The sequence below is a fragment of the Lissotriton vulgaris genome, chromosome 7, assembly GCF_964263255.1.
Source record: "Lissotriton vulgaris chromosome 7, aLisVul1.2, whole genome shotgun sequence".
Lineage (NCBI taxonomy): Eukaryota > Metazoa > Chordata > Amphibia > Caudata > Salamandridae > Lissotriton > Lissotriton vulgaris.
The window spans coordinates 503027061-503045796 of NC_141695.1; the positions used below are offsets into that span (position 1 = coordinate 503027061).

The following is an 18736-nucleotide window of genomic DNA, read 5'->3' on the forward strand; positions in this document are numbered from 1 at the left end:
CGCCCCCTGATCGGTCTTGGACCTGACAAACGAGACAGTCATCGTCTCCCCTTTCACTTGAATGTGCTCTCGGCACAAACCCCCCCCCCCGTATCCCGCTTGTTCCTTGCCACCAGCTCGCTTACCCGCATAGCCCCATGGAATGCTAATGCGAAAGCGGCCCGGAATAACACTGTTTCCGACTGGGATGAACATGTTGCAGGGAGTACGGACAGTAACAGGGCCAACCTATCCAGACCTATCGGGTGCCTTTCATCTACTCTGCGACCCTCTAGGCATTGCCATCCCCGCAGCGCTTTCTGTACTACGAAAGACGCTGTAGGATCCTGGATACCATGGGCCCGCGCCATGAAGGAGATGGCGGCCCGATGCCTCTGGGCCGTAGCCACCGATTTGCCTGTCCTGCGTAATGACAGCAAAAATTCTATGACAAAGTCCTCCTGGCCCCAAAACTCCCTCCTAGCAGAACCCAAAAAGGACCAATAGGAACGGAACGCCCCTTCATATGCCTTCCTTGTCCTGGGTGCTAAACTCTCTCCCACGAGGTTCTGTAGTTCGGGGCACCGAGAGACCAGAGAGCTTCGGGAAATGGTGCCGCCACCGGGTCCGCTGTGGGCAGAAAACCCCAGAAGGCCTGCATACGGAAACGAGAAAGCGCATCAGCAGCCTGATTCTGCACCCCTGGTACATGCCTCGCTCTAAAGAGTACGTTCAATTGCATACACAGTAAAACAATTTCCTTCAGCAACCTCAGGATCCACTTGCATCGTGCTGCCTGACTATTGATACACTCAACCACGGTCATGTTATCAGACCAGAACACCACAGAGTGATCCCTAAACCCCTCAGGCCATGTTTTCAAAGCCACCAGAATAGGGAACAGTTCGAGAAAAGCAATGTTATTTGTAAGACCACACTCATGCCACCATGCTGGCCATGTTTGCGCTGACCAGTGATTGCCAAATATGGCGCCAAAGCCCATACTCCCTGCCGAATCTGTCCACAGCCCCAACTCTTCGGAGGACACCGCCGGCTTGGTCCAGACAACCCGACCATTGAAGTCCGCCAGGAATGCCAACCAAATGCGCATGTCCTGGCGAATCTCAGCCGAGAGCCTCATTCGGTGGTGCCCCTCTTTAAGACCGACCATGGCTTGTGCAATCGAGCGGGAAAAAGGGCGAGCCATCGGCATTACCCTAAGGGCAAAATTCAACTGACCCACAGTCTGCTGTAATTGATGCAAGGTCACCTTAGCTTCCTTTACGCATGCCTCCAGCGAAGCTCTGAATCTCCGCACCTTTTCTCCTGGCAACCGGAAGCAACCCTCTTCGGAATCGAGCTCTATTCCAAGAAACTCGAGCGAAGTTGATGGCCCTACAGTCTTGTCTGGCGCCAATGGCACACCAAACTGCCTCATCAGATCACAAAATTCATTTAAAGCCTGCGCCCATTCTGTGTCCCCGGCAGCCCCCAGGAACAAAAAATCGTCAAGATAATGCATAACATGCTGAAAATCCGTCATTCTTGTGAATGCCCACTGCAGGAAACAACTGAATTTTTCAAAATAAGCACATGATATGGAACAGCCCATCGGCATACATTTATCCATGTAATAGCGCCCCTGAAACGCGAAGCCCAGGAGACGCTGATCGTCCGGGTGTACCGGCAGCAACCGGAACGCTGTCTCGATGTCGGATTTGGCCATCAGCGCTCCGGGCCCCAGGCGATTTAACATGGCGACTGCATCATCGAAGGATGCGTACCGCACCGAACACACCTCTGGGTCTAGCGCATCATTAACTGACAAACCTCTTGGGGCTGACAAATTATGTATCAGTCTAAATTCACCCGGGTCCTTCTTGGGGACCACCCCCAAGGGTGAACAAACAAAATTAGGAACTGGTGGCATGTCGAATGGTCCCGCAACCCGACCCCGGGCCACTTCTTTCTCAATCTTCGCTTGCACCACTGCCGTATTATGTAGGACCGATAGTTGATTCCTACATCGCGCTTCACCCTGAAAATCCCCCACCGGGATGCGGAAACCATAGGAAAACCCGTCTCGCAACACCCCAGCAGAGACATGATCAGGGTATTCACTGAGCCAAGGAATCATCGCCATGGTATCAACTGGTGTAGGTAAAGCCGCCCCTCGGCCTATGTCAGACCTGCTTGGCGCTTCCCCTTTTGGCTCTGCACATGGTCTCGGGATGCGAGGACTGCCCACACCCCCCACAGTTGTGCCGAAACTTGCATGACCCCTGTGGCCTTGTACACTTTCCCCTGTTAAAGTTCCAGCATACCCCTTTCCTACCTGTATTACCATTCGACCTTGGGTGATGCTCATTACTTGCCCCCGCCCGAAAGGGCGCCCCGGATGGTTGGCGGGAAAACTCACCCCCGCCCCCTCCCAACAATGGCGCCTTTAACATGCCTGAGTTCTCCATTTTTTGCCAAGAAATGGCGTCGTAACAATCCCACGTCAGGCATGTGTCGAACTCTTTGGCTTTACGAAAGATATTATCATAGCAAAACCACTCATTGCCCGCATATGACTGAGAAAATTCCATAATACGTGACTGGTACACAGGTAACTCGGTCAATAGGTCAGGTCTCCGTTCCCCCATAATTGACATGAATATGCCAAATGCCCTACCCCACTTTCCTATCGTCTCATCGACTCTAAAGGCGGCCATTTTTGCGCGCCAAACACTCGGGTGCATAAGTTCTTTCTGTACTTTCAGATGCTCAATCTCGTAATGATCAGTTAGCAAGGAAAACATGTTTACATATTTCTCAGCCCATATCCGTTCCTTGATTTCCATCGGGATATGCTGAGCCAATTTTTCCCTTCTCGAGGGTACAGACCCCTTCCCCGCAATCGGCATCAGCTGCTTACCTGCGCCAGAAGCTGTAACCGCCGTTGCTGCCGAACTCGTGCCAGCTGCGGGTTGCTCTACTGGAGCCTGCGGAGAAACAAACGGACAAGGTGGTTTCGCGGCCTCCCGAGACTGCCGCAAGTGCCTCATTAATTGCTTGGCCTCCTCGGCCGTGTCCCCCGGAGCCACAGGACCCCCGCTGCTATTACCCAACCATGCCGCTAGCTGGGCGGCCAACTCCGGGGGCATGTCCCCATCGTTCACTGGGGTAACCACAACGGGGATTCGCTGGCCCTCGGCAGGAGCCGGCGCGGGAATCTCCGCTGGTCTAGGAGGGCTCGCCGGGGGAGCCTCCGGAACTGGGACCTCGTCCCCATTTGACCCATTCCTGGCCCTCTTCCTTCTTCCAGCCGGGGCCTCCGCCGGGTCGGATCTTTTCGGCCTCCCCGCACCGTCCCTGGCCGCCATTTTTCTCTTCATCTCTGCCATGTCTTTCACCAACATCCGGAGCATCTGGTCGGTGCTGACCTTTTTTGCGACTCTTTTGCCGGGCATTTTCCCCACGTAGGTGAAAAGGTCCTGACGCGATTTGCAGTGCTAGAAGAGAAAAGAGAGAAATTACAAATTTCAAAGTTGGCTCTTCGTTCCGTCTCGAGCTCACGTGCAGCGAGGAGGTGCAGCTTCAGAGCACAGGAACAAGAGGATGCTTCCTTGGATTGTTGCTCCTTTTATTCTTCTCTGGGCGGGCGTAGACCCGCCTCCTCCCGCCTCCAGGGGCGTGGCTGGCGGCTTCAGTGTCTAGGACAACCCACTCTTGGGCGGGAAACAGCGCGCCCCGGCTACGCCACTTCGGGCATACCAGCCGAGACGCGCCTCCCGCCCAAAATGGCTTCCCGGGGGGATCGGGGTACTCCACCATACGTTCGGGGGACCGAGTGGTCGCCCCTTTCCATATCACTGGGTGTAGTTGGAAGTTGGGGTTGTGTATTTCTCGTAGACAGCCATACACAAGTAAAGTTTAGCTATGACCGGATGTGCCATCACTGGCAGAATAGGAGGGAGGAGCTGGGCCCAGCTTCACTTACACATGACTAGGCTGTGTCCTTTCTTCACACAAAGAACTGCATATCCCTGTAATTAGCCTGGGGCCAGGGCAGAGAAGGCAGGGCCTTTTTGCACTTCCAAGGCATGCCTCTAGAATCTTCTTCCCACTTCAAAGGTACAGCTGTGTATAAAACAAGGACATCAGACACCACCACTTCAGTACACTTCTGGACCTGTGGATACTCTGCCAGGACAAAGGACTGCTGTGTTGCTACAAGGACTGCCATTCTGATGGACTGCTGCTCTAAAGGAACTGCCGCCCTGCTGCCTCCCTGTCTGGGGAAGAAGAACTGGTCTTGCAACTCACCTTGAATTCAGGAACCAAGGGCTTGACAGCTGGCCTCCTGATCTGAGCTGCAGGGACATAACAATCTCCCCAACTGCTCCTGGACCTGTTTTCAGCAGGTTCCTGATTCCCAAGTGGTGCCTCTCAGATCCTGAACCCTTGGTAAGGCTCACAAGCTCTTGAAATGAAGGTTTTGGGTTCTTTGCCACTGTGAACAAGCACTTTTGCACAAGAACTGAGCTGCTTGCATCGAAAATCAGAGCGAGGCACTGCCAGCCCATCTCTTTGCACAGCAGCATCGACAACCCAAGGAGGACCACCAGCAATCCGCCCGTTTGTGATGCTCTGCCTGCTCTTTGTGCCATGTTGACTATCTCACATGACGCTCTCCTTGCTCCCGGTGATCTACTCCAATGCAAACGGGACACTTGGCACAAAACTCGAGAAGGTAAATTTCATTGGGTCTAATCTGGGACTGTATCCGACCTGGGCTTCATTGCGTTCGGACTGAACTTTTGACTTTGACCTGTCCAGCACTACCAGATAATCGCTGTTGGTGCTATATGCTTTTTGGTGAAATTTTACAGTTTAGGCTTTAAACATTCATAACTCTGGTTCTGCTGTTTGGATGTTTATTGCTTTAGTCTTCTATTATTTATTAAATGTTGCTCTATTTGTCTGACCTGGTATGGGATCTTTTTGTGTAGTGTTCTAACTGTTTTACTATTTGAAATCTAGCACAGATACTTTACACCTTGCCTCTAAGTTAAGCCTGACTTCTCTGTGTCAAGCTACCAACGTGTGAGCACAGCTTAATTAGGGTTTTGCTTGTGCCTTGTCCTGACTAGGATTGTGCTTGCTGCTTGACCAGGGCACACACTGCAGTCAACCAGTAACCCAATTTCTAACACTGTGCCATGCAATCGGAAAATTAATCTATATGATAGTTAACATCTACTAAAATTGTAAAATTGGCTGCTCTTATGTAATGAGGTGATACAAATTTCATCAGTTCCAATAGAAAAATGGAAACATAGCCCAGTGCTGTATATCTAAGGGCACCTGAAAAACTGAAATGAAAAAAAAGAGCTAAAGTAGAGATTATTCCCTCCACCTTGTTAAGAGAAGTGGAGGGTGACATAAAACAGGCAACATATTGTTGAAATATTATTGCAATGCCCCCTGCCATATGGCCAATCAATTGCACTGCCATCTTTCTACTCCCACCTCACCCTACCAAGTAGGAAAAGAGGTTGCATTGACTGGAGCCTAAAAGACCAGTGAGTTTTTACCATTGATTGCACTAAGGGTTTCCTGAGGATTACCAGCTTTGTGTGGGGTATGTAAGCAGCAGACCTACCAAAATCTGTAATTGCCCGTAAAATATTCACCAGAGGGCATAACAGCTCATTCTATGAGAGACAAATTCTCCATATCTGTATTGTCTTGTGGAGGGTGATTTCCTTTATGTGACATCTGCTGACTGACTACATGGTCATTCCTTCGTACTTCGGTGATGTACAAAGACTGCACCCCCTGCCTCAGGAAAGAGCTATAGAGAAAATATTTACAGACCACTGTGGCACCTGGGGGTTTATTCAAGAGCTGAGGAATCTACAGGTAGATAGAGCATCTACCAGAAATATCATTCCCTTAGGTAAGTAACTTTTTATTCTAGAGCTGCATTCTGTTTGATACAATTGAGTTATTTATGAATGATCCAAACAGACTCAAGTTGACACCTCTTAATATTGCCATTCAGTAACTGATCTGTGAGTCAAGACTCTCCCACAGGTAAGAGCTTGGTACATGATAAATTATGGAAAAGTGGGCAAGTGCCTAATGTTGATTCTACTGTACATTTACAGAAATTGGGGATATATTATATTTTTTGGGTATTGTGTGTGATGAAATAAAATTGCTATTTTATTTTCCAACAGTGATTTTGTGGAAGAAAAGTTAGGAAGCAAGTATGTGGTTGGAAGATCATTGGATTTTTCTACCTCTTTTGAAGAATCAGGACCTGCCACACCAATGTTCTTTATCTTATCTCCAGGCGTTGATCCTCTGAAGGATGTCGAGAAACAAGGTATAGTATATTAGATGTTATTTGACATCGAAAGGAAATATTGATCAAACCGTGTTTTAGGTATCTTTGGCTATGATGTTTCAAAGACCTGGCATTCTTAGCACCTAACTTAATTATTGGCTTCAGTTCTGACCTCACACTAGCATCGTTGGTACCATTATATACGACACCACAATTCTCACAATTGAAGACATCACTTGATACTATTAGATAGCAATTACCAGCTGTTAATGTCATTGTTGTTAAGATTAATAGGTAGTGAAAATATAAATCATACCTGTTCTAATAAATCATTGGAAAGAGGTACAACATGACTCTTTTCCTCATAAAGAAATGTTTGTTTTGTACACTCTTTCATATCTAAATAAATGTGAAATATTTGTTGTTAACCAAAGGTTTCATTGTCATGATAATATATTCAAGACAAATATGTTGAACAAAGGACCACATACTATTTTGTTACATGTATGTGACCTTCCAATTACATTTTTAGCCTCTGCCATCTCTCTATGTAAATGTGAATGTTTCCTTTTACACTTTATATTCACTTCTGTGGTTGGGGATGAGAAGTAGCCTGCAATATCTCCAAGTATGTAATTTAAAAAAGTTACCAAGGTTTTACAGCTGTCATTTCATCCATAACCATGACATTTTGTAGATTTCAACATTTAAGGTTTGATGGCCCTGGTCTATTGACCTACATCATTGATTAATAGTTAAATCTAGGTAACCAAGTGTTACACATTTGCTCACTAGACATTGTTCATGATTTAGTCATTGGGTTATGTAGTAAAGAGTGTTAAAAATTAATAGTTCTAGAATAAGAACATTATTGGACCAAAGAAGGATTTTGTAGTATGCTGGCCCACATATTCAAGTAATAATGTAGCTGGGGCAGACATAGTTGAATTAAGTGGATGGTTTATTAAGTCAATAAGTAAGATAACAGGAAGTAGAGGTCTGGAACAAGCAGCCCCACCAGGAGCAGCCTCCTAGCTGCTCAGCCCATCTCCCAACTGACAACACTCACACCAGGCACCCAAGCATTCCATTCATGTCAATTGCCCTAACATTCTACCCGGAACACTCACACTGGCTGAGCAGCTAGATGGAGAGGAGTAAAGGAACATATGTACAAACCTGAGGATACTACAGATTTCTGGTAGCAATTTCTATTTTAAGAGATAGACGTGGAAGGGTTCCTATTTTAAGACAACTAATTGCGCAGTTTCTGAAAGGTTTAGTCAGTATATTGCCTTTGATTCTGTAAACTCCAATTCATCATGATTTGAAGTCGGTATTAGTTCCATTGGCAAGTCTACTGGTTGAATTGATAATGCAGCTGTAATGTTTTTACTTTTGACATTAAAAGCACATTTCTAGCACATTTCTAGTAGCCATTGCATTCATTAGAACATTACGCAAATATCAGAGATTACAAGTTCTCTTTGCCTTTTACAGTTGTGACAGAGGAGAAAATAGCATTTTATTGGATACTTGCCTTTTTATCAAGTGTTATTTCTGATAAAAGTTAACCTCTACCTTCAAGCAGCACCCACCGCAAGGTTAAAGATACGGGCGGTCACATCCTAATTGGTATGGAGGGACCGCCGCTGCCCCTGCGGATGGTCCCTCCACCTCGGGGGTTGCGACGGACACAGGTCCATCCGCCATCCTAATGACCCCCTTAGTTTGAAAAAGTGTTTTCTTATCAAATTTTATTCATGTATTCTTTAATAATTTAAAAGTTCAATCATGTAATCAGTTTTTGTAACACCAATTACTTTATTGGCTGATGCAATCCAAGTAAACTTGTTATAATTCAATATTTTGCTGAATCATCCATAATTTGCAATATTATATTGCTTAATGATAAATTAGTCCCAGAGTCCTGCCCCCTCTTTCTTTGCTGCTGCAGCAGCAAGTTAAGTGTTTTTACTTTCTCTATATTGATTGTATATTAATGCGAGTTTTAGCTACACGCGACTCTTGTTTATATCTAGTGTTCCGGCGCTGTGATTGTTAAGGGCGCGCAGCCCACGAATGTTTAATTCAATCGTTTGTTCTGTAATTGTTTTCCTTTAATTGGGAGGCTTCGGTGCTTTGAGGGGCTTAACGCGGGTCGCGTCCTGCTTTCATTGATTTTCCTCGGCACTTGCAGGCAGCACTTTCCCGTGGAGCAAGAGCGGGACAGACGGGCACTTCGCGATTGAGGGGGCAGTCCGCATTTGGTAGTCATGTGGTCCGCGCATGCGCGAACTCCCGTATCGTTTTTTAAATTGCCGATCGGCTTTTCGCGCCTCACGGACCACTCCTGCCTCTACCCTCAGTACCTCTGAACGCCTAACGGGGCGCAAAAGCGGTACAAGGCTCTGCCTTAGGGGAAATAGGGGTGGCTCCCTCCACAATTACTTTTTATACACTGAGGCAAGTTTAGGCTGTAAGTTGATCTGTTTGTGGTGTTAAGCCTGTCAGTGTCACAACTGGGCTTCCCCCCGAAGTTCCTCGTTCCTCCAACCTCCTAGATTGCACAGATGGCGTACTACGCCGAGGAGGGCAGAGTATGCAGATGATGTGAAGTATGATGAGGTGCCATATAAGCATCACCTGGAGGAACAACTTGTGGAAGCCCTTGATTCCCACGTCCAGGGTTCAGTGAATAAGGCATTGATTAAAGCATTAAAACCTTTTATGCAACCTTTACAAAATTATTGCAAGTTTAAGTTTAAGTCTTCCCATGGCGGACCATGACATCATCAATCCTCTGAAGAGCTTGCCAAGATGGCAGTGAATGTCCTTAATGACCATGGGGGCTATGGGAGTTCTCATCCGTCATCTAGCGCATCCTTGCAGTACCAGAGGAATGACGATGACACCTCCTCCTCACTCCTTGACATTTCTGATTCCGATCAGTCGGAGGCGTCTAAGAAGGCACCGATGGAAAAAGCGCAAGTCGCAGCCCGAAAATTCCCTTCCTCCCAGCAAAAATTTGCTTTTCAACCCCAATAACATAGTACATCCCAGATCCACCCAGTGGTTACCATGTGTAGAGGTGGCACACTACGTCCAAGGCAATAAACGGCTGGGCTTTGAGCACGAGGTGCGTGCTGTTGTGAGATCGGAATGCCCCAGGCCAGCCCTATTAGGCCAGGTGACAGAAACCCCAGAGCTGGACCCCAACATGGCCACATTCCTCAAAAAATTCTCTAAAGACCCCAAGAAAGGATTGGACAGGGCATGGAGGGGCTGTCAGGACAAACTCGTCGACGTGTGTGGACTCCTCACGAAAATATTGAATGCAGCGGTGCAGGCCAAAGAGTCCAACACACCACTGGATACAACTGAGGTCTTGGAATGGGTGCAGAGGGCTCTCTGCTTTCTGGGTAATGCCAATTGTGCCATGTCTACGGAACGGCGGCATTCTTTTCTCATGCAAATCAACCCACAGCTGGCAGATATGGCCCCTCGGGAGGCGGGTATCATGGCGAATGGCTTGCTCTTTGGAGATAAGTTCGTAAAGGAATTAGGGAAATACATCTCCACCTTTTCATCTCTTGACAAGGTCCAGAGTGACATCAAGAAAGTCTTCAACGCTGGCCTTTTTACCAGGGCCGGTCGCTACAGGGGTCGAGCGTCCGGCCGTGGTTTCAATCAGACCTCAAGAGGCTCCGAGCAATGCGGTCGTGGGGGCTCCCATCGCTCCAACTTTTATCCCACCAGAAATCGTTGTGGTAGAGGCAGAGGCCAGAAAGGAGGATACAGAGGTCACAACAATGACAGAGACTCCTCCTATTCAGGTAAATGTACTTTAAGGGGGAGTGGTCAAAGTGGGGGGGTCGGATTGCTGGGTTTGCCCACAGGTGGAGAACTCTGACAAGCAACCCTTGGATATTACTTTCTTTCTTTTCCATCTTTATTTCGACATAAAATGTCATAAAAGAGATCACAATACAATAACAGCAGGAATCATTAAAAATTCTCTAATAAAAAACAGTCACATTCCCATAAAATGAATGTTCATAAAAACATTTTCTACAAATATACAGAAGATCAACTGAGGGTCCCACTCCTCATTATACCTTAGTGGGCCTTGGACTAACCAGCGATACACTGGGGCTTATTTTACCACATAATTTCTTCTGATGTTCCACATAGCAAATAAGAATTTACTTACAGCAAAGACAATTAATGGGGATAGGTCAGTTTTTAGTATTCGATAGGAGTGGAAGCATTGCCTAATCCCCAAGTTTCTGCATATAGGAATAATCCACTTCCTCCTAGGCTTCCGATAGGAAGGACAGAAGAACATTACATGAATATCATTCTCCAGTTCCTCAGTACATGCTGGGCAGTTTTTAGGAGAAGATGGGCACCATCTGCAGGTAAGGGCTCTGATTGGAAGGGAGTCGTGTCTCCATTGGAGGATCAGCTTCCTAAGGCCAGTAGGACTGATATCATCCAGCACAGTCTCCATTTTGTACTAATCTTTCGTTACTATAAATGTGCTGGACAATGACCCAGATGGGCATTCGATAGGCGAGGAGACAGATTATAGTCAGAATACATATTGCCTAAGTCTTTACGTGTTATGTTTCTGCAAGCCTCTTCCGGGTTAATCCACAGTGAAGGGCAACCTAGTCTCTCAAATTCCTGCCTTATATATTTTAGCCAGGGAAGTTTCCACACTTTTGGGAGTTTTAACAATTCCGAGAGTTCTTCCCTGTAACTAGCAAGTTCGGGGGTTACCCACAGGCGCCTCCAAAAAGTTAAGGGCTTAAGGCCCAGTTCCTCTTTTAGCGCTCTCAATCCCAGATCAAGCCTGAGCGTTAGGAGGGGTGTACTAGCCGGCAAAGATGTCAACTGCCTAAGAAACTTATTTTCCGTGGTTGTAATTGCAGAGGCACAACTGTGGCCCCACAATTCCCCCCCGTAAATTATTTCCCCGCGAGCCTGCATTTTGTATATTTCAAGTGGAGGCCCGATAGGTTTAGTCGTGGCTTTGTTCCATAGTTTGAGAATCCCTCCCGCCTTTTGAGATAGCTTTAACTGGGATTTGGTCTGATGTTGGGCCCAGGTCATGTTTTCATTGAGAGTCAGACCCCGATATTCAAACGTCTGCACTCTTTCCAGGGGGACACCATCTATAGCAGCGTTTGTGCGGGATGTCTTCGGCGGATTAAAAATCATAAATTTCGTTTTGGACGTGTTTATTTCCAGCCCCCGGTCCTGGCAAAAAGACACAAAGCCATCCAAGACTCGCTGAGTACCCATTGGTGTCTTAGCAAGCAACAGGGTATCATCTGCGAACATAATCGCAGAGATCCCTGTACCAGCGAGCCTTGGGGCATCTCTGTTGGGGACTGCATTCAGATGGGGGATGACTCCGTTCACATAGAGGCAGAACAGGGTTGGCGCCAAAACGCAACCCTGCCTAACTCCCCTGCCAACGGAGAAGCTGGATGACAAATTGCCTTCTCTCCCACACCTGACCCTAGCGAAATTATGAGTGTGGAGCCGTATTATAATGTCCAGAAGAGGCACTGGCAGGCCTAAGTTCTGTAAGACGCTCCAGAGTTTCCTGCGTGGAACCAAATCGAAGGCCGCACGCAGGTCTACGAAGACAGTGTATAGAGAACCGCCCTCAACCTTGCTCGTTCTAAAACCCGCCTGGTACTGGCTTAAGATTTCAGAGTCCTCCATCCAATCCAGGAGGCGGTCCAGGATCAGCCTAGCGAAGAGTTTCTGAGCTACATCTATTAGGCTGATTGGCCTGTAGTTGGCTGGGAGCAGAGGCGACCCCTTCTTAAAAATAGGGACTACCTCTGCTCCCAGCCAAGTACTTGGGATCACCATACCTCTGAGGATTGCATTAAAAATTATTTGGAGGTAGGGAGCCCAAACCCCGGGTTCATGTTTATAAAGATCTCCCGGTACCTTATCCAGCCCTGGTGCTTTGCCAGCAGGGAGCTTAGATATAGCATCCAGAGTAAATATAATCTTGGACGAGCCATCGACATGGCTGATCAGCAAATCGCCTATCGGGCCCTCAGTGCCAAAATTGTCCCCCTTATACAGAGAACTAAAGTGTTCTTCCCATACCTCTGCTGCAATATTCGGCATCACTGCCATCTCTGGTTCTACCCAGCCTGTAGACACAATTTGCCAAAACTTCCGTGCATCCCTACCCGCTAGGGCTGATGTTAACTCATCCCAGTTTCCGTTCCCCCACTCAGCTTTGCGTGGTGGATTAGCTGGCGGTGTGCTTGACTCCTGTATTGAATAAGATCCCTGTTGTTGTTCTCCTTCAAAGCACCAAGGAGTTTTGCTTTCGCCAATCTGCATGCTCTGTTATACCAGGATGGCTTCATACCTACCCCTTTCCAACTGGGACCTGGGGGATGTAGAATATCTGCAAGACTATTAATTAGTGACTCATTAAATTCTCCCAGTCTTTCTTGAAAACCAATTGCAGGTTGCTGCTCAATAAGAGCAGCTACCTCAGCCAGTACTGGTATGACCCTGCCATACAGTTCATATATTCCCTCAGGATTATCGACCAGCTTAGCCCATCTTACCCTTCGTCTGTTACTTGCCAGGGTAGCCCTGCTAGGTGTACCAGACTGCGCTAATGCGCTACCTTTACACACGCCTGGTACGGAGAAATCCAAAATCAAGGGGTTATGATCGCTCTCTCCCCTAGCTACGACCCTAAAGTCTAATACTCTATTCCAAGCCCTACACTCGACGAAAATGTAGTCAAGTTGTGCCTCCCTCCCTATCTTGTTAAAGGTAGGCATAAGGGGGTTATCAGATTTTACACTGCCGTTACATGCCCTGATAGAGTGAGCCAACGTCAGGGATGTAATTTGGACGGCCAGAGGGGCCCATGACCTTGCCGCGGGGCCTGCTAGGTGTGGAATTTTCCATGGATTGTCTTCCTCCTGATTTACGGCGTCCAACAACCCCTCAAGTGGCTCGAAGTGAGAATTGAGATCACCTCCCACCATGAGCGTAGCACCCTCCGGGATCCTAGTCAAGACAGTGGATAGGTCTTCAATGGTTATTGATTCGGAAGAGGGACACAAGGGTCTAGAATAGACATTGACCACAGCAAGTCTGGGGCCAGTCTGCCACTCCAGGATCGGACACTGGACATACTCGGTTCCTGTATCCAGTGTTCTAGCACTGCAACCCAAGTGGCTAGCAACCCAAATTGTTAACCCCCTGACGGTCGACCCCTTCCCCCCCATCTGGCAGGGACTGAAAATGAGGCAAATCCCACACGAAGTTGCTCTTCCCTCGCCCATGTTTCCTGGAAGAGACAAATATCGTTCAGATCTACGAATGAGCCCCACTCGGGGCAGGGCAGCTTGTTACCCAAGCCCGCTACATTCCAGGAAAGGATTTCTAACAGAGATGGATCATGCGGGGTTTCAGGTGGTTGTATAGGGCATTCCTCATAACTGTTGCTCACTGGGCCAGGGGGTACTTGCCCTCTAGATGGTTGGCCGCTCTCAGGGATGTCTGTCACTGAACCCAGCTGCACTGAGTGGGGAGCCCCCCCTTCTCTTCCCCCGTGTTATCCTCCCGGTGAAGTCAATCAACCTGCTCAAGGGAGCTATACCTATTGGTACATGCATAATCATCTAATGTGGGTGCATCATAACGGGTGTGCCCGTGCCTTCTGCCTTGAAAACTTGGTCCCACCAATGTCCACCCTTCGTCAATCCCTGAATGGAATCAAATGTTTCGTGGGGGGTAGAAAAAGGATAGTGGGAGGGGCTGAATAGTTGTGTTTCCCGAGCTACCCCGCCAGTTGTAAATATAAGAAACAATCTGTGGGTCTCCGAAGTTCACCAGGATACAGTCGCCCTTGATTTTCTTCGCTGTCTTTCCCACCCAGGCAACCCTTCTGACCATCAGCAGGTTACCTCTCACATTAGGGGCCAGGGGCCAATGGATGTTCAGCCAATTAATCACTTTGTTTTTTAGGGAATCAAAGGTTTCTAGTGCAGAGTTAGTAAGCTTGGGGACCCCACTTAGTATTACCACATGAGATGCTGCCTCTGGGGGAAGATTTACTACATGTTTCCAACTTAAGCTACCTGGGTCCTGGGTAGTGCGATCACCAGACTTCGCTAGCCTAGTTGGATTTGTTTTAGCTGCCAGGTTAGATTTCCTTGCTAAGGAGGGTGATTGGCTGAGGGAAGGTGCTGGCGGTGCCTGGGTAAGAATTTGGGGGTTGGGAAGGAATAAAGATACGCCTGCTGGGGTAGGGACGGTTGCTATCACGGAAGTTGCCACACCAGCAGAGTTTAACGGAAGGGGACCACCCATATTCATATTCATTGAGGGCAGGCTTTGAGTACTGCCTATACTCCTCAAATGACCCTCAATACCCTCAGTAACTGTTTCTATTTCTTTTAGCCTAGCCTCAATACAATCGAGTCTGACCATCAGGGGATCTAGAAGTTTCTTTAAAGCTTTAGTGAGGGCATGCATTGACTGTTCCCCTCCAGCACCCGAACCCTCACCAAAGACAAAAGAGGGAGGATGTACTACCAACCAAGTTTGCGTGGGGTCATTTGGATTAGGGTTAGCATTGGGACTTAAAGTTGTAGGACAGTCCATGCTTTTATTATTTTGGGGAAGATCTAGTTTAGCCCTTTTTCCTCCATTAAACTGCCTCCCTCGTTTCCTTTTCGAGACAGCTCCCTCCCGCAACCCCCGAGAGCAAGATACATTTGAGTCACTCCCCTTATCCAAAATAGGTACTGCCTCGGGGATAGAAGCAGATACACTTAAGCTCTTGCAAGACAGATTCGATTGTTTGATCTATACTGTCTAAAAGAGCTATGTGGGAATCATCCACCTCCTCAGGTGTTCTAGCAGACGCAATTAGCCCCAAGGAGGATCTTCTGGCGCTTTCAATGCCATCCGAGAGCCTTCTTTCTAACATGGTTAGTTCGTTATTCACCACAGTGTTGGCTCTGATAAGAAAACTGTCCAAAGTACCAGCAACCATGGACGTAGATGCCGTGGCTTTGCTTCTCATCTCCCTTCATGACATTGCCTCGTTATTTTAGTGATACACTATGCAAGGACCTAGAGGGGGGGCCCGGTCCGGTCTTGCCCGTGCTTGAACGGGCTTAAACGGGCCCGCCCTTTGCCCGGGCTTCGCCCGGCGCACGCCCGTGCGCGTTCCGCGTGTGCGAAAGTGGGCGTACCTTTATGTGGGGGAAGAAGGGGGCGGGAAGAGTCACAGGTGCGCCTGATGGACTGCATGCACTGACCACTGGGACTCACAGTCCCGCCCCCTCCGAGGTGAAATTCAGTAAGTCAATCCCCACTCTGGTTAACCAGGGAACTTCTGGCATGTCCTTTAATCCTTGTGACTGGAAGCACACACCAGGAAACGGCTGCGAGCGGCTATTACAGACAATTCAAGTTTTTTAGATAGTTTTACAGCACTCTCAAACAGGCTCAAGTACCTCACCCACTTCATTTTACCCATGTAGAGAGGTCTTTCATAGTCGACGAAGTTGCATCTCTGATGCAGAAAGGGGCTATTGGGCGGACTACTCCACATGCTCATGACTTTTCCAGCACAATGTTTCTCGTCCCCAAAAAAGATCAGGGTTATCGTCTGGTGTTGAATCTAAAAGAGTTCAATTCTTGGGTCAACCAATCCCCTTCTGGGAGTAAATCTCAGAGTAAGTGTATGCCCTCCATGGAGGGCATGCACTTACTCTGAGATTTACTCCCAGAAGGGGATTGGTTAATGTGTCTCGATCTAAAAGACGCCTATTTGGCAGTTCCTATATTTCCACCCCACAGGCGGTTTCTGCAATTTCAGTGGGGAGGCGTTTGGTACGAGTACGCTGCTCTGCCATTCAGACTCTCGTCTGCCCCATGGTGTTTCATCAAGCTCCACAGGCCAGTAGTGCAATTTCTGAGAGAGAGGGGTGTCAGGCTTACCATCTACTTAGACGATATCCTGATAATGGCCCAGAGTATCACTACAGTTCTTCGTCATATAGCCCTGATGACGCAACTACTTCAGGAGTTGGGGTTCGTCATCAATGTGGACAAATCTGTCATGACACCATCTCAGTCGATGGAGTTCCTGGGGTTCGAAGTGGACTCAGTCTCGGCTCAACTTTTGTTGCCTCTCAAGAAACGCATTGCCATCAAGAAGGAGTTGAAGGCTTTGTCTGCTCAGACTATATCATTGAGGACCTTGGCCAGACTGGTGGGTCTGCTAGCCTCGTCCATTCAAGCTATTTTTCCGGGTCCCCTTCATTACAGGGAACTCCAGAGGTTGAAAAATGTACATCTATGCAAAGACCTCAGTTATACGGAACAGATTCTGATAATGCAGGAGGCGAAGACGGAGATCTCATGTTGATTCTCTCAGTGCCAATTCAGACACTGTGAAACATATTGTGAAAAGTATAGTCTTACTTCAACGGAGTGGACAGTTGTAACATTGTATATGTACATCTATGCAAAGGCCTCAGTTATACGGAACAGATTCTGATAATGCAGGAGGCGAGGACGGAGATCTCATGTTGATTCTCTCAGTGCCAATTCAGACACTGTGAAACATATTGTGAAAAGTATAGTCTTACTTCAACGGAGTGCACAGTTGTAACATTATATATATCTATTGATGCCACTATTACATAGTGCCAGAAGTAACAAATCCCATCCACTTGAGGTGGCCAAAATGCAATGGATTCAGAGAGCGACATTTTCACTTTCACCCCTTTGGAATTAGGTAATCACTGAAAAATTATTTCCGATATGCAATTATAAAAGCTTCCAAAATGACTCCTTGCTTATTAGTTAAATCATGAAAAGTTAAAATAATTTAAATATATTTACTTTTTTGAGTTCCACCTGAAATTCATCTCTGGCACTCTGCAAAAATTAGAGCTGACTACATAGTTCTCCAAAATTTTGGCATAATCAGTCTTGAAGCCTGTAAGTACATCTATCAAAGTCCAGCATACAGATGTACTAATATTTGACACAGTGTACTGCCTTGCTGTTAGATCTGATGGCATCAGGGTGGTCTTCCCCCAAACCTTTTGCCTTGCTCCTCCATTTTTGTTGGTCTTGTTTTTGTTGGCCTTAGGACTTTACCACTGGTAACCAGTGCTAACGTTTCTGTGCTCTCTCTCCTGTAAACATGGTAAAATTGGCTTACTCCCAGTTCGAACATTTAATTTATTTGTAAGTCCCTAGTAAAGTGGTATTGCATGTACCCAGGGCCTTTAAATAATTACTACTATTGGGCATGCCAAACTTTTTGAGCCACCCACTTCAGTAGCCCTTTAAACAGGTTTCAGGCCTGCCATTGCAGCATATGTGTGCTAACCAAAAATGCAATTTTTACCTGGCAAAATAAACCTTTTTCCAGGTATAAACTTTCTTTTTGAATACTCAGAAAATCAGCCCTAGCTACAAACAGCCAATAGGACAAGGCGCAGTGTATTTAAAAAGTTGAACACGTCCTTTTAACTTATACATATCCTGATAGGAAAAAACACCTAAATCCAATTTCATTACTGCAAGGTATACCTCTCCCATAGGGTAACATTGGGTTACCTTATTACATTTAATAAATGATTACTTTCCATTGGGAGCAGATGGGAATATCAAGTTTGGTGTCAAAGAATTGTCATTTAAAAACCTATTTAATGGTGAAGTTGTATTAGAAGTCACAATTCTGAAAAAGCCATCAATATAACATTGACATTTACTTGTCCCAACCATTTAGTGCCTACGGTTTGTATCCTGGGTCATATGACTAGGTGTAGCTGGTGTAGAAAGTGGGTTATTGTTGCAGTAACCCCCCCAACTTGTTGCGAGATTTCTGATGCACTTTGACTTCATGTGCCCTGGGTCCCTGCCAATCAGGTTCACAGGGCCTGTGTTCTTTCCCAAAACTGTACATTTGTACCCCCAATTGGCTCTTCTCTAGCTACATGTAAGTCCCTTGTAAAAAGTACCACGGGCACCAAGGGCACACTGACCAAGGAAGGCCCTAAGGCTGCAGCACATATTATGCTTCCGTTAGGGGTCATGTACCTTAACACACACACACATTGCCTTTGTAAGCTGCATGCTTTGATACAGAGAAAAGTGAAGAGTTGGCACGGTATTGTCGGGCATCTCTAAACTTAATTCAGTCGCAACAGCCTTAGTCCATCTTCACTGGCTACCGGTGGCCAAGAGGATCCAATTGAAATCATTATGCATTGCCTTTAAATATCTTAACAACATGGGGCCAACACAGCTGGCGAAATTTCTAAAGACATACACTCCGGCTAGACCCTCAGAACTGCCAAACTAAGAAACCTAATTGTTCCT

The 18736-nt window shown here is 47.1% G+C and overlaps 2 protein-coding genes across 2 annotated transcripts in view; both read left to right on the plus strand.

The window, feature by feature from the left end:
• DNAH9 (dynein axonemal heavy chain 9) overlaps positions 1-18736 on the plus strand; it is a 1435662-nt gene that overhangs the window by 1100889 nt on the left and 316037 nt on the right. Inside the window, exon 61 of the mRNA XM_086930591.1 lies at positions 6210-6358. Coding sequence (XP_086786717.1) covers positions 6210-6358 — 149 coding nt within the window. The remainder of the gene's footprint in view (positions 1-6209; positions 6359-18736) is intronic.
• LOC147701959 (uncharacterized) lies at positions 9165-10232 on the plus strand. Its single transcript, XM_086928392.1, has one exon. It carries the CDS (start codon positions 9165-9167, stop codon positions 10230-10232), a length of 1068 nt encoding a protein of 355 aa, XP_086784518.1.